Below are 25,805 nucleotides of genomic sequence, written 5' to 3' on the forward strand. Positions count from 1 at the left end.
AGTTCTTGCAAAGAGTGGCCCAAGATGGCATAAATTACCAACTCCTACCGCTGATTGTATGAAGCGGAATAGTGTCCTCAACCTCCTGGTACCATGGTGGTTTTGATTTTTATATCGGAAATGGAAGATGGAAAGGGGGTTCAGATGGAAATGATCTGGTATGCAATCCAGTAGTCCTTGGTTGGGAGGAGCAACAGCTACCTTACGCGTTTCACTACTCCTGGTAGCTTTATCAAAGGATATTCAGTGCATGAGCACGTCTGGCTTTATATACCCTAGATACATGGGTCATGTGACCAATCAGAATCTAATTAGATCTACCAATCTATAGATATCTATATTAAAATACCATCTGAGTAGGAGGCAAAGAATAATCTAATAACCATAACTACCATTCATTGGTTAAATCACAATGTAATATGAAAAATGCAGAGAATTATTTAAGATTATATTTGTTTACACATATCATTAGCATATCGTTGGGTCACGGATTTAGCCAATCACCTAATTTATTGTATGTGGAGGGCTAGGAACAATAGTTGTGTTTCCGGGTAATATAGGGGGTTATTTTGTTCACTCTGACAAAATCCTTCTTAAATGGACAAAACCATGTGCACTGCAGGTGGGGCAGATTTAAAATGTGCAGCGAGAATTAGATTTGGGCGAGTTATTTTGTTTCTGTGCAGGGTAAATACTGGCTGCTTTATATTTAGACTGCAATATAGATCTCACTTTGACGTAAAACCCCACCCAAATCTAGTTCTCCCTGCACAAGTAACATCTGCCCCACCTGCAGTGCACATGGTTTTGTCCATCTAAGAAGGATTTTGTCAGAAAGAGTGAAATAGAATTAGGCCCTATGTGCACTGCAGGTGGGGCAGATGTAAGATGTGCAGAGAGAGTTACATTTATGTGAGTTAACTAGAATAAGGCCCATAGTTTTGTCCATGTAAGAGTGAATTTACCTTTGCAAGTGAACCAGAATAACCCCATTGTGTGAATCCAAAAAGTCTCCTTCCTTCCAAGTAGGTCTGCCGAGAGCTTGATAAGATTTGGCACTTGGAGCCAAATGTAATAGGGTGTGAGAATCAGAAAGTGAGAGATTTTGGGAGAGTTTTCCCTTTTTTTTTTTTTTAAATGGCAATCATTTACACTGGAAAAAACAAGTTGATTTTGCCATACAAATGATTGATTGACACTTAAAAAAATAAATAAAAATTTGAAAACTCTCCCCAAATCTCACTTTCTGATTCTCACACCCTATTACATTTGGCCCTTGATGTGCCATTTTTTACATGTGGTAAAGCGGATGCAATTTATCACATGTAAACCCGGGGGAGCTGCAGGCGGGGTAGAGAGAGGAGAGCAAGGTCCGTGGTAGAGGCAGGCGGAGACCGGAGAGCAGGGTCCGGGGGAGCTGCAGGTGGGGTAGCAGCAGGGTCCAGGATAGCAGCAGGAGAGAGAAAGCGGCAGGGTCTGTGGTAGAGGCAAGGGTGAGCGGGGACCAGAGAGCAAAGTCCTCTAGTCTCTAGCGTCCCCCTAGTCTTTTGAATAGGATTTTTTATATTCTCCCGCCACTCAGCGATCCCTCGGACTCTGCTCTCTGGTCCCTGCCTGCCTCTACCACGGACCCTGCCGCTACCCCGCCTGCAGCTCCCCCGGTCCTCGCTCCCTGCCGCACTGACTGCTGCAGATAAGATTTATGTTATGTGCAGACCGCCTAACCTCCGGATCTGATGCGCACGGTACAGCACATCGGATCAGATGCCATACACTACGCAATTTGGGCTGTTTCACCCGATTCCTCCAGAATCGGGTAAAATCGGGCCCAAAACGCTTTGTGTTTGGGGGCCTTAACTCTCTCCGCACATGTTACATCATCCCCACCTGCAGTGCACACAGTTTTGTCCATCTAAGAGTGAACAGAATATTTCCCAATGTGATTTTGATGGCCAGTGCCACGATCCAGTTGTCCTGCTCAGTTGGATTCAGTGGATGCAGCACCACCGCATGTGTGTGTGTGTGTGTGTGGTCTGGAAGCAGGTCATCAATCATATGCACACATACGGTAATTACACTTTTGTTGCAGGAGCATGTTGCATGTTCTATTACGTGTAGACAGGGCAGCCGAGAGGAATGCCAGGCCCCGGTAAAATTTTGGGGGCGTGGCCTAAGTGTGTGTGTTGTGGGAACCTCCCACACTTAGGCCACGCCCCCAAAATGTTTAGAATAGGGTGAAAGAAAACTCTAAAAACTGTAATCTCAGAAGCAGCACACACCTACAGCATGTGCTGTGCTGACAGCAGGCTCAGCATGACCTCTCACGCTGTCAATGAGACACTCATGCTGAGCCTGCTGTCAGCACAGCACATGCTGTAGAAGTGTGTGCTACTGTTGCTACCCGGGAGGGATGGAGGGGGAAGGGAGGGGTCAGACCAGGGCCCCTGCGGGGCCCCTTCAGCAAGCGTGGGCCCGGGTAATTAGTACCCGCTCCCCCCCTCTCTCGGCTCCCCTGCGTGTAGAAGGCATAGTGATGAATTACCTGTATTATCATGTCAGTTCTGAAAGGTACCTACACACTCATCAAAAGAACAGTAACAAGGCTAAATCCTTCTAATGTGTACTACAGAAGTGTCTTATTAGAATGTTGCCACAGTGTGGCATGTATCAGGTGTGTGCACTCACTCCTGTTTCTTAAGTATCACATTGCAAGACTGAGGGTGTGATCATACACAGCCTGGTGCTGCATAGAATTACTACAATGACTGTGCAGCCATTGCAGCAACATTGTATGTTCTTTTATCCAAAATGGCAAAGGCACTTTAAAACCACATATTAATATATGTTATGTTTTTTTGTCCAGGGCAGTGCCAGCAGGGGAGCTTGGAACAGAAAAGTTTGCTTTTTAAGTGTGAATGATACTGTTCCAACTCTCAGGGGAAAAGTTGCTAGAGTAGTGTCCATAGCAACCAATCAGATTCCACTTATCATTTATCTAGCACCTCCTAGAGGATTGGTTGTTATGGGCAACATCTCTCACTTCTAAAATGTACCCACTGAGCAATTTAGAGCTGAAAGCTGCTCAGTTTTCCAGTTTGAGCTGCGGTCAGCTAAAATGTCAGAGACCGGTCCATGAAACCGCTTGTAAAAGTGCAACGGAATATGCTGCGCTATATAAGAAACTGCATTTTTTTTTTTAAATAAATTGAGATGTATTTGTTAATTTACTTTCAGACCCTTAAAAAGGATGGGGGGGGGGGGGGGGCTACAAAACAGTAATTTTCCTCCCAAATCAAAGATAAAACCAGATTTATTATATAATATATATATATATATATATGGTCCTGTCTGTATGGCATCCTCTGCACCTGAGAGGTGATGGCATTTACCTGCTATTTAATAGCATGTTAAGCTAATGTAGGGACTTGCAGAGAAGCGCGGTCTCTTATGATGGTATACAAGCTTACATCTTTTTATTAAAAAAGCGCCAATAGCAACGTTCTCTCTGTTACACTACGTGTTGCCTTTACAATTTAAGTAAGGCCATACATCCAATTGGCTAACGTAAGTAGAAATAATGCAGATTGATAGGTGGAGAATTGCATCAATACATACTCATGCTGTGATGCTGGTATTCTATTTAGTAAACTAAAAGATTGCATAGGATTACTGGTGAGGTGGGAGTTGTGGATTAATATACACCTATTTCATTTTCTAATACGTGGTCTGTTAAAAGTGCAGAGTATGAACTTATGAACTTCATACTGTGAATCCCCTGCATTGACTGTTAAGCTGATACAGAGTTATCAGCAAGTCCTCTTTGCAGACCAATCCTCTTCTTATTTTCATCGCATGTTACGAGTCTACAGGTCACACAGACTCCTCTTGCTCCAGCTAATTAATCAGGTTTGTTAGCAAAGCAAAAAAGCACACAACTGAGCAAATCTATGTGGTACTGCAGGGGGGGACTGATGTACAGAGGATTTAGATTTGGGTGCATTATATTTTTCTGTGCAGGGCAAATACTTACTTATTTTAACACTGCAAATTACATTTCATTTTGAACACACCTCACCCAAATCTAACTCTCTCTGGGCATTACATCTGCACCTCCTGTACTGCAGCAGAAATTTTTCCACTGAGGGGTATTCAATCATCACCTATATCACCATACAGCGGAAATATCAGGCCATCCCTATTCAACTCGCCTCTGCATTCTAAATTTGCGAATTAGTGGCCGTTACTACATAAAAAGTCGTAGATTTACTGATCCAGAATCTTTTCAGACTTTCGAATGGTTTCCTAAAGTAGGAAACCATTTTTGCCAGCACTTTTTCCTTTTCTTTTGACTAATTTCCTTCCAATACTGCATTAGTCATTGTATACAGGCGGTTAGCCTTCTGGCGGATGATTAGCTTATTGTTACTTGTTATTAAGCTGATCAAACTTCAGTGCTTCCCTGAGAATCTTTACTTTCGTACTTGCTGTATCCTCCTTCCTCCCTAGACACCTATACAATATCTGGAAGCCTGTACCACAGGTGAGGCATAGTCTACAGATTGCTGGAAATGCCTGTGATAAATTAACTTCTTTTATTTATTAATAATAATAATAATAATAATAATAATAAAATGATTAATAAAATAGGAGATTATGTTCAATGGAGAATAGCGAAATATGTACATCTTGCAATAATGTCCGTATATAATCAGTATGAGTACATTTTCCTAGGTGCATAAAGAGAAGACCTAGACCAGAGTGTAGTGACAAAAATATTTAATTTAAAATAATGGCAGTGTGTGGTACAGCCTAATCCACAACAACAATAAAAAACAGTGTATCTGACTTGCCACCCTCCAATGAGCATCCATGACGCTAAACCCCAAAAACACAACCGAAGAGATGTAAAAATGTTGTATTGACATCATCTTAATACATAACTAAACAAAAAAACAACACAATCAAAATAAGCTTATTAAAAACATACTTATATCAAAATGGTCTTACAATGTACAGAAATGCAATAAAAAATATTTGCCTGGTTCTCTCCAGTCACTAAAAACATCAATTGTTCCACAAAACTCATTGGTGGGAAGTTTAGACATTTTCAAGGCTGTACGCCTGGCGGATATTTAAGGTGTCCCTAAGCATTAGGTCTCGAAGACGCCATAATGCATTGGCCATGGTTGAGTGGGCCCCTTTGCTCTTTAACCAGTGGGAAGGAAGTCGACTCTCCTGTTCTTTGGACAGATGGGCATCTCGTCTTCGAGCTGAATAAAGAAAAGGCAGTTAAAAAAAAATAAAAAAAAATACAATTACACATCATCTCCTACGTTCAGCTGCTACATACCCCCTGCAGCTCCTGGTCATCTCCTAGGTTCAGCTGCTACATACCCCCTGCAGCTCCTGGTAATCTCCTAGGTTCAGCTGCTACATACACCCCTGCAGCTCCTGGTCATCTCCTAGGTTCAGCTGCTACATACACCCCTGCAGCTCCTGGTCATCTCCTAGGTTCAGCTGCTACATACACCCCTGCAGCTCCTGGTCATCTCCTAGGTTCAGCTGCTACATACCCCCTGCAGCTCCTGGTCATCTCCTAGGTTCAGCTGCTACATACCCCCTGCAGCTCCTGGTCATCTCCTAGGTTCAGCTGCTACATACACCCCTGCAGCTCCTGGTCATCTCCTAGGTTCAGCTGCTACATACACCCCTACAGCTCCTGGTGGTGATTGGCACAGTCCCCTGACACTCCCACTACACGTGCCGCGGCCTGACCTCCTGGAGCTCTTACTGCTGGTCTGCTTAAGATGCTATAGTTGGGGCTGCTCTGTCTGCAGCAGCCTCTACAGCACCACTCCTCACTGACCGGCGGACAGGATGCCGATAGTCAGAAGACTCTCTCGCCCCATAATCCTCCCTAGCTGCAGCCTAACCCTTCCCAGTTAGTGTTTAGCCTTTACCGCCCGCTCCCACCCACAGCCTAACTCTCCCCCCCTCAGTGCCTAACCCTAACCTGCCTAAATCCAACCTAGAAAATACCGGAGCTCTATTTTAGCCCTTTAGGAAGTTCCCTCACCGCGAATCTTCAGTAATAGCTTTCTCTCGTCTCCTTATTAAATTGCCAAAGTCATTAGGAAGGGGTGTCCCCTGCTCCCCTAACGTTTATATATTAGTATTTCAGCCTCTAGCCCTATGACTCTGCCATTCTCCTGAATTTCCATGGCTTCTCATAAATAGCCAGCCCCACCCCCCCCCCCTCTTGTAAAATTGGTCTGTTCACGGCATGTTTGTAACTGACCCAAAGACATTGTTGCCCCATCCCAGGCTGTTTTGAATGTATATAGTACAGCTTCATATTATAAAGTCCTTCAGTCTTTGAGGCGTTGTTAAACCTTCACTTGGAAGGAATCCTCCTTATCTTACCTGGGAATTAATATGCAAAATCAGGTTACTGCCTAAAGGCCCCATACATCAGGCCGACTTGTCCATAGGACTCAGCCAGGAGAGCTCTCAGCCAATCAGAGAACGGCCAGTAATTTGACATGTATTTTAAAAATCTTATACCCGCCACTGCACGTCCCGTAGCGCTGCTGATATCTGTGATCATCATCACACCGCCCGACCAGGTCAGCAGCACTCACCGGCGCCTCCAGCCCCGCTGCCCGCCCCACTGCTCCCCTGGTTAGTCTGCATGCATATGCCTGTCAGGCGGGCAGGCATATGCATACAGGGAGGTCGGACGTGATCTTATGTGCTGACCGTCCGACCTCCCTGATCCGGTCCGATGCGCACGGGACCACGCATCGGATCAGATATCAAACACCTGCGAATTTGGGCCGATTTCACCCGGTTATCAGCCCAAAGTGCCGAAATCGGATGAAATCGTCCCAAAACCGCATAGTGTATAGGGGCCTTAAGTTGATGTATCTGTTCCTTGCAATAAAATGCTTTCATCATGTTCTGGTCACACAGTGCGATCCCAAAGGGTGAGTTTCACCAAATTACCAAACACAATTTACCTATATAACGCCTATTTCCAATGTTTAGTATAGAGCTGGTATAGTCATCAAGCGGCCCTCAAACTGCTGTATCACTACACATCCCAGCATGCCCTACCATAGTTTTAGCATGACGGTGAAAGGACATGCTGGTATATGTAGTGGCACAGCACCTATTGAACATCCCTGGCCTAGTATTCAGAGAATATGGGATTTATAATAGAAACGGGTGTTTTCACTATATAATATTGCATGTAGTGTTCATTCTAGCACCCGCTATCTTTGATAACCCATGAAATTCCTGCTCCCTGCCTGAGGTGTCACTGTCTGCTGTGGTGTTTCTAGCACAGGTTTGGTTTGCATATCAGTGCTGATATACAGACCACACTGTGCTAGAAGCACTACAGCAGACAGCGGCACACCAGGAAGGGAAGAGGAACTGCATGGGTTATCAAAGATAGCGGGTGCTAGAATGAACACTAGCATGCATATAATTGTATACCCATGTCTAATCTCCGATATCAATCTTCTATTACAGTTGTATCACTAGGGTCTTGCATTATAACCCTGGCTCTAGTACAAAAAAACAATATGTACCGAGATGCCCAGAGTACAACGAAGTAGAACATCTTATAGGAAATACGTCCTGATCTCACCTGAGAGAGTCTTGTCCCATTTGCTGATGCAGTTAGACTCGGCTGTTAACCCTTCAATGTATTTCAAGTAGGCTTCTGAATGAAGTACCCTCTGCGTCCTAGGAGGGGGCGCCACAAAAACAGGGGTTGTAGGCTGCTGCATGACCGGCTGATTTACTTGATTTTGACCTGGATAAGGCGGTGGTGCCTGTGCCCCTTGTGGCACTAGCAGTCCCAGCTATTAAATAAAACAAATGCATCAGTTTGATGACAAACTATGTATCTACCGTTTATGAGCATCACTTCATCAGATTTAGGCTTTCCCAAAAAGCGGATATGTAACAGTGCACAAGTTACCCAACATCTGGCACTGTGAGACCAACAATGTATCATGCAATGCCTGATTACCCAAACGGCTGATAAGCCTGCAGCCAAGGGTGCCAGAACTGGGGGGGGGGGGCACTTGCAGGTGAGAACCAATGAATGAAAGAAAGGCACAATTTATTCCATGCTTGTTAGCCATCACCCTTCCCAATGTACTGTATGTACATTGTGCTACAGTGCCAGCTGGGCAGCCTAAAGCCAAAGTCTCTTGATCCTACATGCCAGTTGTATAACCTTCAGTACCTTTACTCAGTTCCCGATATCACGACTGTATGAGAACCACTGACATCATGTGACACAGGAAACGCCTTGTCTCATGCTGTCAATCTTTCTGATTATTGAAGGGGGCAGGTGATAGAAAAGGTATCTGTGCACTGTCAGTGCTGTGTGAAGTATTAATAGACAACACTGAGATAACATAATCTGCTGAGGTTATTGTGTACAATGCTATATACAGTATGGAGACCTCTAAGATTTAGCAGTTATACTACAAAAATGGCAACATTGACCTGAGGCACTACATTAACAACAATACAATTAGTTCCCAGTATTAGTGACATAAGCGGTCTGTATAAGAACAGTTATTACACGGACCAATCACATCACTATAACAATACAATGTGTTCCCAGTATTAGTGACATAACCGGTCTGTATAAGAACATTTATTACACTGACCAATCACATCACTATAACATTTATTACACTGACCAATCACATCACTTTAACAATGCAATCACTTCCCAGCACTAGGGATATAAGTAATCTGTATAAGAACATTTATTACACTGGCCAATCACATCACTATAATAATGCATTCCTAGTACTAGTCTGTATAATTTAATTTTTTCAACTGCTCTGTGCAACGTTTGTATTTACACAATGTTACTAACCACTGAACTAACAGCATTAATGATATGACTACAGTACGTGAGAGGTACAATTCTAAGCATAAATCATATATCTATTTACCTGCTGATTGTAAGGCATATTTCCAGCTGCAGGTGACCCTACCAAGGATGTCACACCTTGTGCCATCACCCCTACATCGAAGGGAACACAAAGAATTAAAATGTACTCAGGCTGGTATCCTCAAGTATACAAACTGGCTGCTACAAAAAATATCTTCACTTGAAAGAGCAATTAGTATACAAAAAGTAGGAGTATAACAACATTCATTATTTCTCTGCGAGTACTGTGCTCCATAGTTTGATGGATTATTTGGTATCATTTCTGGTCATGTAGCTTTTTTGTTAACCCTTTCAGGTCCATCATCTAGGTCAGGCTCAACAGCCCTAGCGCTAGTAGCAGATCCAATGGTGAACCTCTTCAAAGTAACATCGTTCAACATTCAATGCAGACCATTTTTGAACGATAAAAAAATAATTACAATTACTTGAAACATTTACACCAGAAATTTTGGACTGCAAATCGCTAACTGTGACGTTATATACTTCAAATTCCCTACAGCCATATACTATTGACACTGATATACATTATTCTTTGGTGTGTATTTCGGTTTTTCCTGTCATTTTCCGTTACACATAAAGACATAAAAAAATAAATAAATAAAAAGCCATTAGTGATTAACAACTATGGGGGTTTAATTAGACCAAAATCACACTGCTGCGAATTAGGCCGGGCAATAATCGATAGACTGCACAAACATATGACTTGTAGTACGCATACTGCAATAAAATCCTGCTATTTTTTATTTATTTTTTTAATCACTACCCGTATGCAACTTGATTGACAGAAAGCTGGCGTTTGTGGGTGGTAGCTGCGCGTTTTCTGGAATGTTAGAGAAAACGCAGACGTGCCCAGGCGCTTGATGGGAAGTCATGTGACGTCAGCTCCAACCACAGTCAGTCTGTTTGGTACTAGTTTCCTAGCACGGCACCCACGATTTTCATCTTATGCCATCTTTTTGATTGTATCGCATCGCATGCGATCAAAACGATTTTTTAATTGTACAGACATCCTGATGGGTGATTACTATGTAAAATGCACCCCCATTGTTAACGCCAACCCCACTATGAACGCCAACCCGAAACGTGGCGAGCGCAGCTAGCCCGCGAGGGGCGGTGGTATGCGTCCTCTGACCTCTTCATACCCCCACTATCCACGTTGGCGTGGAGTTGATTCTATATAGTGTGGCGAGCGCAGCGAGAGACACCGAGGACGAAGCGTGGCGAGCGGACGTGGATAACTTCACATGTATTCCGCGTCCCCTCACGGGGCTCGCCACTCTTCGTGCTCGATGGCTCGCTGCATTTGCCAAACTATATAAGATCAACTCCACGCTGACGTGGATAGTGGGGGTATGAAAAGGTCGGGGAAGCGTACTGTCGCCCCTCGCAGGCTCGCCACGCTTCGGGTTGCCGTTGATAGTGGGGGTGGCGTTAACAATGGGGGTGCATTTAACATAGTAATCACCCATCAGGGTGCCTGTACAATAAAAAAAATCGCATTGCATCGCATGCCATTGTAATGGCATGCGATGCAACGCGATATTAAAATTGTACAGTTCGGCTCTTAGGACCCGCAAATCGGGTCCCATCGCATACCTTAATTAGTGGTATGCGATGGCATATGATGGGTGCCGTGCGAGAAAACAAGTACCGTCTGTTTCTATCACACTGGATTTCATTTTATATAGTGTGGCGAGCGCAGCGAGCGGACACGGATTACTTTACATGTAGCCACGCTTCGGGCTCGTATTCCCCTGCGCTCGCCACGCTTCGGGCTCGCCACACTATCTAAAATCAACTCCACGCCGACGTGGATAGTGGGGGTATGAAAAGGTCGGAGGACGTGTACCGCCGCCGCTTGCCACGCTTCGGGTTGGCGTTGATAGTGGGGGTGGCGTTGACAGTGGTGGTGCATTTAACATTGTAAGCATCCATTAGGGTGCTTGTACAATAAAAAAATCGCATCGCATGCCATTTGCTGGCATGCAATGCTATGCGATATTTCATTGTACAAGCACTCCTGTTAATTTAACGGGAATATCGCATCGCACACCACGGTAAGTACGGTATGCGATGGGTGCCGTGATAGGAAACAAGTACCTAAACGTGCATAAAGGTGGAGACGTATCTAATACTTCCTTGTAAATTTACTAATAATCAAACCAATTAATAGAAGAATCTCAAATGTATACCAATAATCTTTTTGTTATGCAGCATATTAATTTTTGAATAATAATCAAGAAAAGTGATACCTTATCTAACAAAAGGGCCCATACACGGTGCGTTTTCACCATGCAATGTGCGCTCCCACGGGCATCTCACCACACAGTACAAAAAGAATGTGCTGCACATACTTTCTGTACTGCCCTCGGATCGCATCACATGCAAAATGCATGCGTTGTAATGCAATCCAGCCCATAACGAGTGCAATCATCGCACCGTGTATGGACACTTTAACAAAAGGTGCCCATACACGGTACAATTATTGTATACAATTTGGACTAGATGGCATCGCATAGGTTTTGCAATGCAATGAGATGAGATCTAGTACAAAATGAATGTGCAGCACATACTTTTTGAGCTGTGCTATGAGACCCCAGCAATTGTACCGTGTATGGGCAGTATTCACATATGTGCAAGTGAAAGTACACCCTAGGACCCTTTCTTAACGAGTGCCCCCAAAAAAGAGTCTTCTTTTCTACTTGCAAATGTACTTTCTTTCTGTCAACCACTGCATTAGGGTGATGAAACCTGTCACACCCATCTCTCCAAAATTAGTTATGTTGGTCTAAAACTGAAATTCGGTACTTATGTAATATCTGGGCTCCCGTTTTTCTTATGAGACCGGGTCCCCTCGGGGGGCTCGCTGCGCTCGCCACGCTTTGGGCACGGTGGCTCGCTGCGCTCGCCACACTATATAAAATCAACTCCATGTGTAGTTGGATAGTAGGGGTATGAAAAAATAGGGTGCATTTAACATGGGAGCCCAGATAATACATAAGTACCTGAAATTCAAACCCCAAAAATAACTACAAATACAACCGTGAATTTAGAACAATTTGGGGTAGTAATCTTGTGCGGAACAAAAACGGTTGGTTCTTGTGTAGTTTCACGGCGCCAGCATGGCGCCATGCTACTTCCGGGTTGGGTACACTCGCCAAACTATCTAAAATAAATTAACTTAACTCCATGCCAACGTGGATAGTTCATACCCCCACTATCCACGTTGGCATGGAGTTGATTTTAGATAGCGTGGCGAGCCACCGAGCCTGCAGCGTGGGCGAGCGAAGCGAGCCCCGCAAGGGGACTCAGACGCGCGGCGCCATGCTGGCGCCGTGAAACTACACAAGTACCAAACTGTTTTGTTTAAGACTCCATATGCACCTGTGACAACACTGGAATTTACTATCATTTGTATCAGTGGGTATGGGTCCTAGGGTCGACAAGAGAAAGGTCGACATGCATCAAGGTCGACATGGTGTTAGGTCTACAGGGTCATTAGGTCGACACGGGCAAGGCTGACAATAAAAAAGATTGACATTGAATTTTTCATTTTTTTTTTGTTCTGAATGTCGACACAGTTGACATGGACACCATAATGTTGCACCGCATCCCCTCACCATACTTCGGGTATGGTGCCGCACTGCACTCTGCACACTATTTTACTGAAATATGGCCTGTCGGCACATGTCGGTTCAGAAAAACCCATGTCAACCTTTTAACTGTCGACCTTGCCCATGTCGACCCAATGACCCCTTCAACCTTTAGGCATTTTGACCTTCCTATCTAGTGACCGTATACCTGTATTAGCAAACTCTGCAATGAATTCAGATCAAAATGCAATAGAACTACTTTTGGCCAGCATGTTTGGAGAAGCATGCACAGATCAGTCAGATCCATGCAGTGCTTCGGTGATTAAAGTATGAGAGTTCTTTGAGCTGGTGTTGGTTCCATAAATACAGTGGAAAAAATCCATAGGCCGGTATGTAATGAGAGCCAGTTTTATCAGCCCTGAAAAAGTCGCTTAAAAAGGTGGACGTTAAGGTCAGACTTATTTCAGGAACTCGCCCAATGTAATAGTGCACGACTTTTACACTCTGTTTGCAAATTTCATTTGACTTAGCGTGGTATTTACAGGGCCACCAAGAGAAATCCTGGACCCGGTACAACAACTTCCCAGGGCCCCCCTGGAGGGGGTGAGACTACAGCATTTTAGGGCCACGTTTTGCTGCTGCTGCCTCTTGCCTGGCACCCCCATACCACTGCGGTCTGCCCCGCTCCTGGCCACCCTAATGTAAGTAAATGTGTAGGGCAGCCGGTGTGGGGTGACAGGTGTGTTTTTATTAGTGATGCCAATCCCGGGAATCCCAGGATTGGGCGTTTTTCTATCCCAGGGCCCGGGATTGAAAGAAATGCCACAGGATTGGCATCTCTACCTGAACCCCCTGCCCCACACTACATCAATGCAACCCTGCACATCCCTCTCCACACACACACTACAACTGCCAATACCTTTACACGCCATCCCTGCACACACTACCATCGCTACCATGCAGCCTCTTCCCCCACACACATTTGCGCACCTCCCTCCCTGTACATACCAATACCCTGCAACCCGCCTCCCTGCACATACTTCACAACCACTACCCTGCACCCTCAGAATATATTGCCGCTACCCTGTACCCCTCCCCAAAAATTACATTGCCGCTGCTCTGCACCCTACTCCCGCTGCTCTGCACACACTACCTTCACTACCCCGAGTCCCTTCATGCAAACACTGCACTACCTCCACCTCCCTATAATGCACTACAACCACCCCAAAAATATAAACTGCTGTTACCCTGCACCTTCTCTTACTGTACACTACACCACTGCTACCCTGGCACCCCCATTACTGCACACTTCACCACTGCTACCCAGCACCGCCATTAACTGCACACTACACTGTTATTACCCTGCACCCCCATTACTGCACACTACATTGCTGCTACCTTACACCCCCCTTCCAGCACACTACACCGCTGCTACCCAGCAACCCACTGCCTGCCTAGACTACCATTACAGCTGGTCTGGTGGTCAGAGGATGCAGCCGCCGAGAACAGATGACAGTAAAGCATCGCAGCAGGTATACCCCAGCATACATGATGTACACTGCCATGTCTAACACAAACAACCCCCCGTTCCCAGCATACTTTTACATGTCACTACCCTCCACAGCATACATTACAATGTCACCCCCTCTCCTCCAGTACACATAACATACCTGACACTGATATTACTACACAGCAGATAGGATGCTGAGCAGGGAGAGTGCCTCCCTGCTGAGCAGCCGCTAGACAGCCGACCGTGCTCTCCTTTGGTTCCAGCGCCTGGCCGCACCGCACCGCCCGGGCCCGGGTAAATTGTATCCAATTCTTCCCACCTCTTGGCAGCCCTGTGCACAGCAGCTAGTTTTCCATATGTACATATATATATATATATATATATATATCTTGGTACACTTAAGGTGCCCATACTCGTTGCGATGCAGCGTGCATGCAATGAGTTAATCGGGCGGATCATATCGCAATGCATGCACTTTGCATGCAATGCGATCCACGGGCAGCACATACTTTTTGTACTGTGCGATGTCATGCACGCGGGAGCACTCATCGCATTGCATGTTGCATATTGCAATGTGTATGGGCACCTTTAGACTTGATTTACTGTGTGTCTTTGTGTGTGTGTGTGTGTGTGTGTATAAGAAGTGGGAAAGAAAAGAATGTCCTATTGTGGTGCACTATTGTACAGTATCATATGACAATGATAAATTAGTGCACCACAATAGGACATTCTTTTCATTCCCAGTTTTATAATACTTATTGTCCAGTGGTAGCACACCGCAGAAAAAATGATATAAGTCCAATTTATGTATATACTCTGTATGTGCGTTTCCATGTGGCTCTGTACAGTCCAGTAATCATGTGAGATAGCTTGAGTATATACCTTAAAACACCCTGTTCTTGGTGGTTTCCCACATGTCCCCCTGTGTAATATAAGTGAGAAGAGAATAATGTGGGGTATACTGTAGATGTGATGTGCCGCATGACCATCACCAACTGCCGCCCGCATGCCACATTGCAATCCTCAGTGCACAGCAATATCACTGGCATTTCCTGGGCAGCAGCTGATGTGGACGCAGGAGAAAAGGCCTCTCAGGTGAGAACAATTTGCAGGCGATTATTTGCTACCAGAGATTCTCCTAGTGAGTTATCAGTGAGTGGAGCTCAGCGCACAATTACATCTGTGCTTTTTCTTTCTCTTTTCTCCCCCTTTTTTTTGTTTTTTTTTATTTGATCACCTTCTGCCTCCGGCTACAATGAGCCGACGAGAGTTGTCCCAGCTGATTGGAAATGAAGGTCAGTAAAATGTTTGTTTAGTAAATTAAATCTTAGACCAATGTCTCTTCTGTAGCAGTTGGCCTTTGTAGTGGGAGGGATTATAGTGTCCCTGGGTTACTGGCTGGCACCTCCCATGCTGTCAGTTACAGATCAGAAGCCGCTAAGCATTGGGGCCTGCATCCATACACTCATACTGTTACAGCTCTGTTTTTCAGTTGTATAGTAATATAATATATAAATCATGTTACTGCTGGAAGTCTTATTGTACACCAGCAATATCTGATCTTTACATGTCACATATGGCTATTTGTTATATCTACAATATATGAAATATTGTTTTAGATGGACCCAGCCCGAACATCAGAGGGACATGGCTGAGGTCAGGACGCCGCAGACCATCCCGTGGGAGTCGGTCAGCAAGAAGATCAGGACCATCATCGGGAAGAGGAAGATCTGGACGAAGAGACCATCAGGCAGTTGCAGAGAGAGTAGAACGCCACCTGCTGGACAGCATCATGCGGCTCGTCCTGTCCCATCTCCCAACCTACAGCAGGCGCACCATTGCAGACGGAGAGGAACCAGAGTACTGCTCCATCTGCATCTCTGACATTGGGGTAGGTACAGAAATGGCTGTATCGTACTGTCACCACACCTTCCATGTTCCCTGTCTGACAGAATGGCTGCAGGTCAACAACATCTGCCCTCTGTGCCGCGTGAGACTCTTGAACCCGGATCATTTCTCCCACCTTTACTGACGGCTCCCCAGCAAAGCAGAACAACCAAACATAAGATCATGGTCTAAAGTGGTGAGTTCCTGTTTTAAAGTTCAAAAGTTTTTACACTTTTACAGTGTTTTTTTTTTTTTAAATTAAAAGACTTGTCACTGATCCCTCCAGTTCCAACAATCGTTGTTAGATGTTTACAGTTTTTTTTTCTATTTTACTTAAATTTCCTGTTTTGAAACTGGAGGGAATTGACGTGAACAAGCTGGGGATTAGGGCTACTGGCGACACCCCAAAAAAAAAAACGACATTGAGCAGCCACCTCGTGGGTGTGTTGGAAGTGCTGCTAAGCTGCTAATTATTTTTAAAGTGTTGTTAATTAAACCCAACTCATTGATAATTTAATAATTTGAACATTTAAACTCTGGTAAACTTCAGCTATTAATTAGTAAACCTGACCCTTGTCATCACCAATAGGTCTCCAAGTCATTATTTTACATAGGATTAATATTGTTTTACATGTGTATAAATGTGGGCTTACATTAGCTGCTGCAGGGTAACAATCATTTTATCATGATTTATAGAGCTCCAGAATATTACATGATATTGTGGGTCAGTGTCACAGGTCTTGCGATACATCTTGGAATTAACACCACATGATCTTCAGAAAAACAGTGTAGGCCGAATTTCCCAAATTCTGCAATCACTGTTCAGGTTTTAAGGATGTCCATGTGAGAGCACAGGTGACTTAGGACCTTATTCTAGTTCACTCTCTCTGACAAAATCCTTCTTAGGTGGAAGAAAACATGTGCACTGCAGGTGGGGCAGATGTAACTTGTGCAATTAGATTTGGGTGGGGTTTTACTTCAAAGTGAGATTTATATTGCAGTGTAAAAAATAAAGCAGCCAGTATTGACCTGCACAGAAACAAAATAACTCACCCAAATCTAATTCTCTCTGCACATTTTACATCTGCCCCCCTGCAATGCACATGGTTTTGTCCATCTAAGAAGGATTTTGTCAGAAAGAGTGAACTAGAATAAGGCCCTTAATGAGGTACTTGTGTATTAGCACGGTGCCCAATTAACATACGTACGCTAGCGTAGGGAAATGGCATCGCCCGTCTTAGTGCCGTGCGATGCGATCTCAGTAGTTAATATGTATGGACATTTGGCGGTTAGTGTAGCTGTGCTTTCAGAATCAGCATAGGCTGCGCAAATAGCGTAGTCAGTCAGAACTTGCGTAAGTGTTCCCGGTCCCTGTCAGATTCAGTCAGAGCTGAATAACTGACAGTAATGACTGCATCAGAGAGAGCAGAAAATGAGAACGAAGTGACAGTGATGGCTGGTGAACCTGTGAGCATATTCTCCTTGCCAAAGACAGAGGAGGAGGCCGTTTGTTTTTTCCAGCAGCACCATTTGCTTCCAGTCACGCAAAATTGTGCAACCGGGCACCCTATGCGCCTATCGATGAAAGTGTGCATGTGGCGCTGCCACATTAAAGCCTGTCGCAAGAAGGTGAGCCTCAGAGCGGCGCATTGGTTCCCAGGGTGCCATTTATCCTTTCTGACCCTTGTCCACTTTATATATTCCTGGGCGGAGGAGCTGACAACTGTAACTTATTGTGAGCGTCAACTGCAGCGTCTAATAAAACTACAGTCCAGTATAACAGTTTAATGCGTGAGGCCTGCACTCTGGACCTAATTACACAGCCCCAACGGCAAATTGGCGGTCCAGGTAAGATAGTCGAAGTGGACGAGAGCCTGTTTGTGAAACGTAAAAGCCATGTGGGACGGATGCTGCCTCAGCAGTGGATATTTGGAGGGATTTGCAGGGAGACAGGTGACTGCTCTGTAACTCCAGTTCAGAAGCGTGATGCCAATCAGGGCTGAGCTATGCGTCTCCATGGAGATGCATCGGCCAATCACGCTATGAGCCTCTGTAGCGCTGGGAGAGCACTACAGAAGGTGTTCGCTGTGCAGTAGAGAGCCGGCTCACACCGCAGTCAGTGTGGGGTGAGCTGACTATGCAGGAGACAGACAAGCCCTGGATCCTGGATTGGTAAGTATATTGGTGTAAAAGTGAGGTGTGTGTTTGTGTGTGAAATAAAGTTATACTATTCTGTGTGTGTGTGTTTTATTTTAACATTCTTTTTACAGGTGGACTACAAGTCCCAGCAGGCCATTAATGCCCCGCATGCTGGGACTTGTGGTTCTTCTGCATAAAGCAATGTTAGGTATGTGAGATTAAACCCTATCAGGCCGGTGACCATTGGCCACGGACACCATTTTCAGCCCTGGACGGCTGAAGCCTGGAGGGGGGGACCCCTTTATTGGGGGGGAGGGTCCCCACTCCTCCAGGTACCCCGTCCAAGGCTGACCAGCCACGGTGCTCATGTTTCAGCCGGAGGACCTTATATAAAAAGTGTCCCCTGGCTGAGGCATGACACCACGGCTGTTGGAGCCCAGTGCTGGTTTCAAAATATAGGGGACCCCCAGATTTTTTTGTCCCCCGTATTTTTTGAACCAGGTCCGGCTCAATGAGCCAGGGGCTGGTTATGCTCAGGAGGGGGGACCTCACGTCATTTTTTTTTTAATTATAAACACAAATCCGCACATTTCCTCAAATCCGCGCATTTTCATGCCTATAAATCGCACATTATCGCACTTTTTTCCCCCTGGAATACGCACCTCAATAAATATGCGAATTTGTGGCAAAAATGCGATTTTAAAAAGTGCGATAATGGGTGAATTTGAAAGTGCGAAAAAAAATCGCATTCTATTAAATGTCACCCATCGACTCAAACACTTTAGCAGAACATTTTTTTATGCAGATACAGTAACAATTACACACATACATTCATTACATGCATATCATTTTAATCAAATGCAGCCCTTCCACAAGCAATCCCCAACCCCAGTATACATCTATATTTTCCACTGTATTTATGGAACCAGCACTGGCTCAACGAGCTTGGGACTGGTTATTCTTATACATTTTTTTTTTTATTTCAACACTTCACATTTTATACACTGAAGCATTGCACGAACCAGGCTGATGTTCAGCAGTGTTTGGCTGCCAAACAAGAATCATCATCGGAAAACACGATCCTGAAACCGTGGAACCAACAGAAATAAACGGAATTTTATTTCCTAAACCAGACCCGATCATGTTTGTAACCAGCCGAGTTACTACTCAGCCGATACATGGGAGCTTAGTAAATTTACCCCTAGTACTGAATACATCATTATATAGACCCAGTACAAGCGGCACATCAACATCCAATTTAAATGAAAATATAGAATGCTGTTCTAAAAAGCTATCATATATAATTATGGGATACATATGCGAGCCCCAGTGCACACAGGGTGCTGGTGGTCAGAAAACAGACAGCGGTCTCATCAATCATTAGAATCCTGATAGGGGCTGGGTAAGTATACATACAGTCTACCTCTGCCCCTACCCATCCCTACCTACTGCCTTACTCTAAATCCATTCCACCCCCCTCCCCCTCCTTCCCACAGATTAACTCTAACTATCACCATCAGGCAGTACGGATGGTGTAGTGGTTAGCATTACTGCCTCACAGCACTGAGGTCATGGGTTCCATTCCCACCATGACCCTAACTGTGCAGAGTTTGTATATTCTCCCTGTACTTGCGTGGTTTTCCTCCGGGTACTCTGTTTCCTCCCACAATCCAAAATATACTGGTAGGCTAATTGGCTCCCAACAAAATTAACCTTAGAATGTCTGTGTGTGCATGTACATGTGGCAGGGAGTATAGATTGTAAGCTTCACTGGGACAGGGCCTGATGTGAATGTTCAGTCCCCAACATACTTACTGTAGGATCGGGATGCCAAATATCAGGATACCGGCGTTGGCATCTTCAGTTATGTTGAGACTCCCATGCCCAGACTTGGTCACACCAGTCAGGATTCAGGGTTTTTACCACCAGCATACCAATCGCAGGCATGGTCACTGCATCCCATAATTATATATCATTGTATTATAACACTCTACAGTAGTGGTTCCCAAACTGGGTGCTGTGGGACTCTTGCAGGTGTGCAACATGTGGACAATCATAAGCACAACTGTGTACCACCACATAACGGACCTCTCTTTTTTCAAAATGTATTAATATTTTTTTTATTCTAGGCTTCACTATGATTTAAGAAAGTTTGTGAACCACTGCTCTACAGATTTACAGCCTTTACTTCAAATCGGCTTTGCCAGTATACAATGCAAAGTATACCAGGAAATGAATGTTATCATTTTTTTGACTAAAAACTTCTGTCCTCAGCGAAAATGATGATGTAATTCCAATTATGGAGAGGGAAGGGGTTGCATGCAACAGATGGGCCACCCCATAGACAGCGGTGGCAAAGTATTAATGACCACTGCAAACATCTATGAACATTAGTTACAAATAATGCTCATTACTTTCTTACTTTAAACACATATAAAAAATGTCCACTGCTCTATTTAAAAGGTAAAATAAAGCTAAAACAAATCATATGAAATAAAAAAGTCTTATGACTTTAAATAAGGGTGTGTAAAGCGGTTATGGATTAGTAAATATTCACCCTTTGAGTGCCAACATTGTGGTGAGAGATCCACAAAATATCCGCTTACAATGCCAGCGTCGCTCACAGCGACTGTTCTTCCAGTATAAATAAATAAATACACATACAGCCAAGTCAATTCATTGAAGTTTAGTTAAATATTGCACCCAAAAAAAAGGACAGTTGCTATTAGCGGCGCTGCAATTTTTAGCGGATATTTTGAGGATCTCTCTGAGCAACGATGACACGCAAAGGGTTAAGGCAGGCATGTCCAAACTATGGCCCTCCAGCTGTTGTGAAACTACACATCCCAGCATGCTTTGCCATAGTTTTAGCATTCGCTAATAACAAAACTGTCGCAAGGCACGATGGGACTTGTAGTTTCACAACAGCTGGAGGGCCATAGTTTGGACATGCCTGGGTTAAGGTATGAATATGCCTTGTAATAGTTTAAGGAGTATTTTGAAGCCAGTACCAATAGGTAATAGGTTATTACAGCTGTGCATTCATGCATACAGGCATTTTTGTTTACAAATGATATGGGCTCTGGTGATCATCATTTCTGGTGGCCTTATAGCAACCAAATTGCATGGCGCTCTTCAGCACAGAATTCAGCATAAGGCACAAGTTGTACATGTGGAAAGCAAGCACATACACGAGCCAATGGCGTAAATAACCTGGTCCGAGCGAACAATCTAAAAGTAGGGGAAAGAGACTAGGGTGATGTGGGACTGCTGACTAAGAACCTAGCTGGAAATAAAATGTCATAAATAAAGTCTGGTCATTTATGAAACTTTTTGCCTGAGAAAGAATGAGCATTTCCCCCGTATACACGCACAAGTAGTGAGATGTGGCATGGCGATGAAGTGAGTGAATGAGTTATGGTAAAGCTTACCCTGCAGCGGGATGCCCGGAAAGCCCGAAAGGCCTGGTATACCTGGTGGAAGGAGGTGGGGGGGTGGGATCACCCCATGAAGATGAGGCGGCATGCTGCCCATGCTAACAATGCCATCAACTGAGCCCTGCATGTGTGGCAGGCCAGGCGGATAGCCCCCTATCATGCCTTGAAGAACAAACATGCATCAATAACATGCACTGTAATGGATTAATAAAAAAAACATGCATTGCCATGATAAGCTACGGTTAGTTCGGTGATGTTAATGTTTTAAACATATATATATATAATGCATTAGTGATTTAACAAACTAAAATTATGTTGTGCTAATGGCTACTGTACATCATGAAGAGATGGAAGTTATTCGATGTGACAATAGTTTTTAGATGTTTCCAATGGTAGAGAGAGATTTCGGCCTACTGAAGAGTGCCCATGAGACGACACCTCAATAAAACCGTCATCATTTGGTGACCTGGTCTATTCCTCTAACCTATGGAGAGTATTGTGGGCACTCTATGGGGGATATTCAATCTCCCGCCACCATTCCCGATGGTAGAAATGGCGCCAGGGCCCTATTCAATGCAGTCTTCCCCGACAGCATTAAACATCGGGTCTCGGCAGAACGTGCCCGACTTCACAAGCAGTCGGGCTCGCTCTGCCGAGAACGGCCGGGAATTATGAGCTCCCGGCTGCATCTTTCCAATTCACTGAACATTGAATTCCGTATTCAATCCCCCCCCCCCTCAAAGTCTTTCTAGAATCTTGGTGGCTTATTTACTAAGCAATTTAAATACTAAAATAAGGCCATCTTGAAAGGGCAATCATTTTCCTAGGCAAACAGAGCTAGTAAAAACATTGGCATTTTAAATTTTGAGCATAATCATGATCATGCGTTTACTACACATTGCATATGTGCTCCCAATGTCAAGTATTACTGAGTATTCAATATATACCAGTGATTATCTACACAGCCAGAAGATGGCTACATTGCAGGATGATATTCAGGAGAATTCAGACTATTCATTCTCTCGAGTGACATCATGAATGAAGTCCTTCCAAAGTGATGCCACAAGTTTCTAGTGACTTAATAGTTGCCATTCCAATGTATATTCGTTCAGTACAAAGAACTGTTACCTACATGTTGTTCATGTAACAATATGTAAAGAACCCACGTCTGATACATTTGTGGTCGCTGCAAACCTCAGCACATTAAAACCTTGTTTACCTGAGGCAGGTGTCATCTGCGGGTTGAGCATCCCCATTGGTGTTGGTGGAGGAACAACCCCCATAAGAGCTCCCACAGGTGTGCCAGCTCGGGGAGAGGCGGCTTGCTGCTGCTGCTGCTGTTGTTGCTGAGCAGCTCGCTCTCGCTCTTGTTGCTCTGCCACTTTGGCAGCACGTTCTGTAACATTAAATTGAATTTCAAGTCAATGAAAGCACAAAGCCAGGATGGGGACAGATTTGTTCTTACTCTGATTAATGCTTCTTTAGGAAAACAGGCAAGCATTAAGATGACTGACCATCCCAGGGTGTCCAATAACTAGCAATACTTACACAAAGCAAATATATAATAATAATACAAAATATAGCATTCTATTCTCTTCTTATGCCCAAAATGTAAAGTTACTATGCTTAATATAAGATCCCTTTTAATTAAATAAAGAGAGTTAAAAGGATTATTATTATAACAGCAGCTAGTCACATAATAATAAGAAAATAATTATATATACTGTATAATTTATTTATATATATCTTAAATCCATAAGAGCCAGGTTCTGATAACCACTCAGTCAACCTGGTGCAAGTAAAGAGGAACATAGACACAGAATTTGACAGGAGATCAGAACCATTTGGCCCATCTAGTCTGCCCCCTTTTTAACCACATTGTTAAATGAAACCTTAATTTGATCCTTATTACTTTGTAAGGATATCAATATACCTATTCCAAGCATGTTTAAATTGCTCTACCACCTCTGATGGGAGGCTATTCCACTTATCCACTACTTTTTCTGTGAAGTAATTTTTCCTCAGATCTCCCCTGAACTTCCCTCCCCGCAGTGTCAGTGCATGTCCTCGTGTCCAAATACTTCTCTTCATTTAAATAATGTTTCCCTCCTGGACATTGTTAATACACTTTATATATATATGAAAATTTCTATAATGTCCCCCCTTTCCCTTCCCTGCTCCAAACTATACATATTAAGATATTTTAGTCTTTCCTGGTACGTTTTGTGATGCAGGCCATGCACCATTTTAGTTGCCCTTCTTTGTACAGTCTCTAATGTATTTATATCCTTCTGGAGATATGGCCTCCAGAACTGAACACAATACTCTAGGTGAGGTCGTACCAATGACCTATACAGTGGCATTATTACTTCTTTCTTTCTACTGCTGATACCTCTCCCTATGCAACCAAGCATCTGACGTGCCTTCCTCATTGCTTTGTTACATTGCCTACCTGCATTTAAGTCCCCTAAATAGTGACTCCTAAATCCCTCAGTAGTTTCCATTATTGTGCCATTAATACTATATTTAGCCAAAACGATGTTGTAATCAGCAAGAACACATTTCTAAAACAATATTTCCATATAATGTCTCTTGGTGTTATTACACTAGATTTATTAATGGACATGGTAAAGTACATGTCACTAACATACAATACCCACATACTAGATCACATAACAGAACAAATCATTTTATCTGTAATACAATTCTATGCTGCTACACCACCTTTAGTGCCAGTGGCTCTGGTATAGAAATGAATCACCAGCCACCGTCTCTGTGATTTAGGCCCTTATTCTGGTTGGTGCGGTAATATCCGCGTGCGTTCGTGCCGCCAATGTTTTGTGTCTGCGCATGTGCAGAGGCGTCTCTGCGCATGTGCGAGCGGGACGCACGGCCACATTCCGCATGAAATGTGTACACTACGAACAGGGGGTGGAGAGGGGTGTGAAGGGCTGTTTGGGCTCATTACCATATGTTTACACCCCGCGTTTCATGGGCGTTTCAAGGGCGTTTCCATGCAAACGCTGGGCGTACGTATGGTAATGCGGCCGTGACGCACGTGTAGGGGGCGGACATATGACATTGCCAAATGTCAGCTGCCCGCCCAGATCCCTGCTTTTGCACGGAGAAATGCCCGTGTGGTCTGAGGTTGCGGGAGCTGCCTGGCCACTCGGTCCTGTGACCATCGAATGATGGGGGAGGTTCCCTGAGATGGAGGAGGTGTATTCATGAGAAATACACGTGCGGTCCGTTCGGACAGCTTCTTACCGCGTACGGACGGAGTTGGCGATCCGTATGGAAGGCGGGGTTTAGGACGCACGGTGCTGGCCGCATATTCGGATCCGGCCGCACCGATCAGAATAAGGGCCTTAGAGAGAGGATTTACTGATAAATCCATTGTTGTCAATCTATTTGAGGGACATGTCCCTAACCTTGAAGTTGTGTGAGGTCAGTCACTAGATTAGGCACTAAATGCTAAAATTAGAGGTTCTCACGGCACCCTGATGGTCCATGTTCTAAGTATATCCATGGCTCAGCACAGATGGTAAAATTGCATTGACTGAGGTACTAATTAAGTCACCTGTGCCCAAGCATGAAAATTTGGGTGCCTTGAGGACAGTGTTTGGGAACCTCTGGCTAAAACTATAAACTTTTTAAATCGAAGTTTGTAATTAATTTCCTCCCCTTATACTGTACAATATATTTAAGAGTAAGTACAAGTCCGACAGCAGCTAGTAGCCTCTTCAGCCCCTGTGCCAGAGTGAGACTGGTACTTCTTTTTTTCCCCCAGAAGGCAGTAACTAGGTCCATGGTTACGGTTTCTGACTTCAGGTTACCGGCCAAGCAATGTCTGTACAATACCACTTTCACATTGCAATTGCCTGGTCCAACACTTCCACATTAAACCCAGGTTGCCCATTATACAGAGGGCGACCCGGGTTTAACCATACTTATAACTTTAGTTGAATTGCTGGGTTGGTAGACCCAAGTTATTAGGTGTGGTGCTTTCACATCGCACCTCGACTTGGGTCGATCAAGCAGCAATCCGGCAATGGGTGCCGGACGGGGTCCCGACAGTCGGGATCCCGACAGGCATTTACCCGACGTCAGGATCCCGACTGTCAAAACACCGACAGCCGTCGGCTCTTTTCCCTCATGGGGGTCCACGACCCCCATAAAGGGAGAATAGAATAGGTGGCTCGCGTAGCGAGCCACCGTGCCCGCAAGGGGCTTAGTTGGACTCCCCAGGCTGT

At 44.4% G+C, this 25,805-nt stretch overlaps 1 protein-coding gene across 4 annotated transcripts in view; it reads right to left on the bottom strand.

Moving 5' to 3' along the window:
- Positions 1 to 4,759: 4,759 nt before the first annotated feature.
- PBRM1 (polybromo 1) overlaps positions 4,760 to 25,805 on the bottom strand; it is a 104,722-nt gene continuing 83,676 nt past the window's right edge. For 2 of the 4 annotated variants that reach the window (XM_083156395.1, XM_083156397.1), the window contains 5 exons: positions 22,772 to 22,948; positions 21,547 to 21,714; positions 8,988 to 9,058; positions 7,655 to 7,871; positions 4,760 to 5,270 (listed from right to left, as the gene is read on the bottom strand). In XM_083156395.1, the coding sequence (XP_083012521.1) occupies positions 5,098 to 5,270; positions 7,655 to 7,871; positions 8,988 to 9,058; positions 21,547 to 21,714; positions 22,772 to 22,948 (806 nt within the window). In that variant the 3' untranslated portion in view covers positions 4,760 to 5,097. The remainder of the gene's footprint in view (positions 5,271 to 7,654; positions 7,872 to 8,987; positions 9,059 to 21,546; positions 21,715 to 22,771; positions 22,949 to 25,805) is intronic. The other 2 variants (XM_083156396.1, XM_083156398.1) reach the window with 1 other exon arrangement.

The sequence above is a fragment of the Crinia signifera genome, chromosome 8 (assembly GCF_055691185.1).
Source record: "Crinia signifera chromosome 8, ASM5569118v1, whole genome shotgun sequence".
Taxonomy (NCBI): Eukaryota; Metazoa; Chordata; class Amphibia; order Anura; family Myobatrachidae; genus Crinia; species Crinia signifera.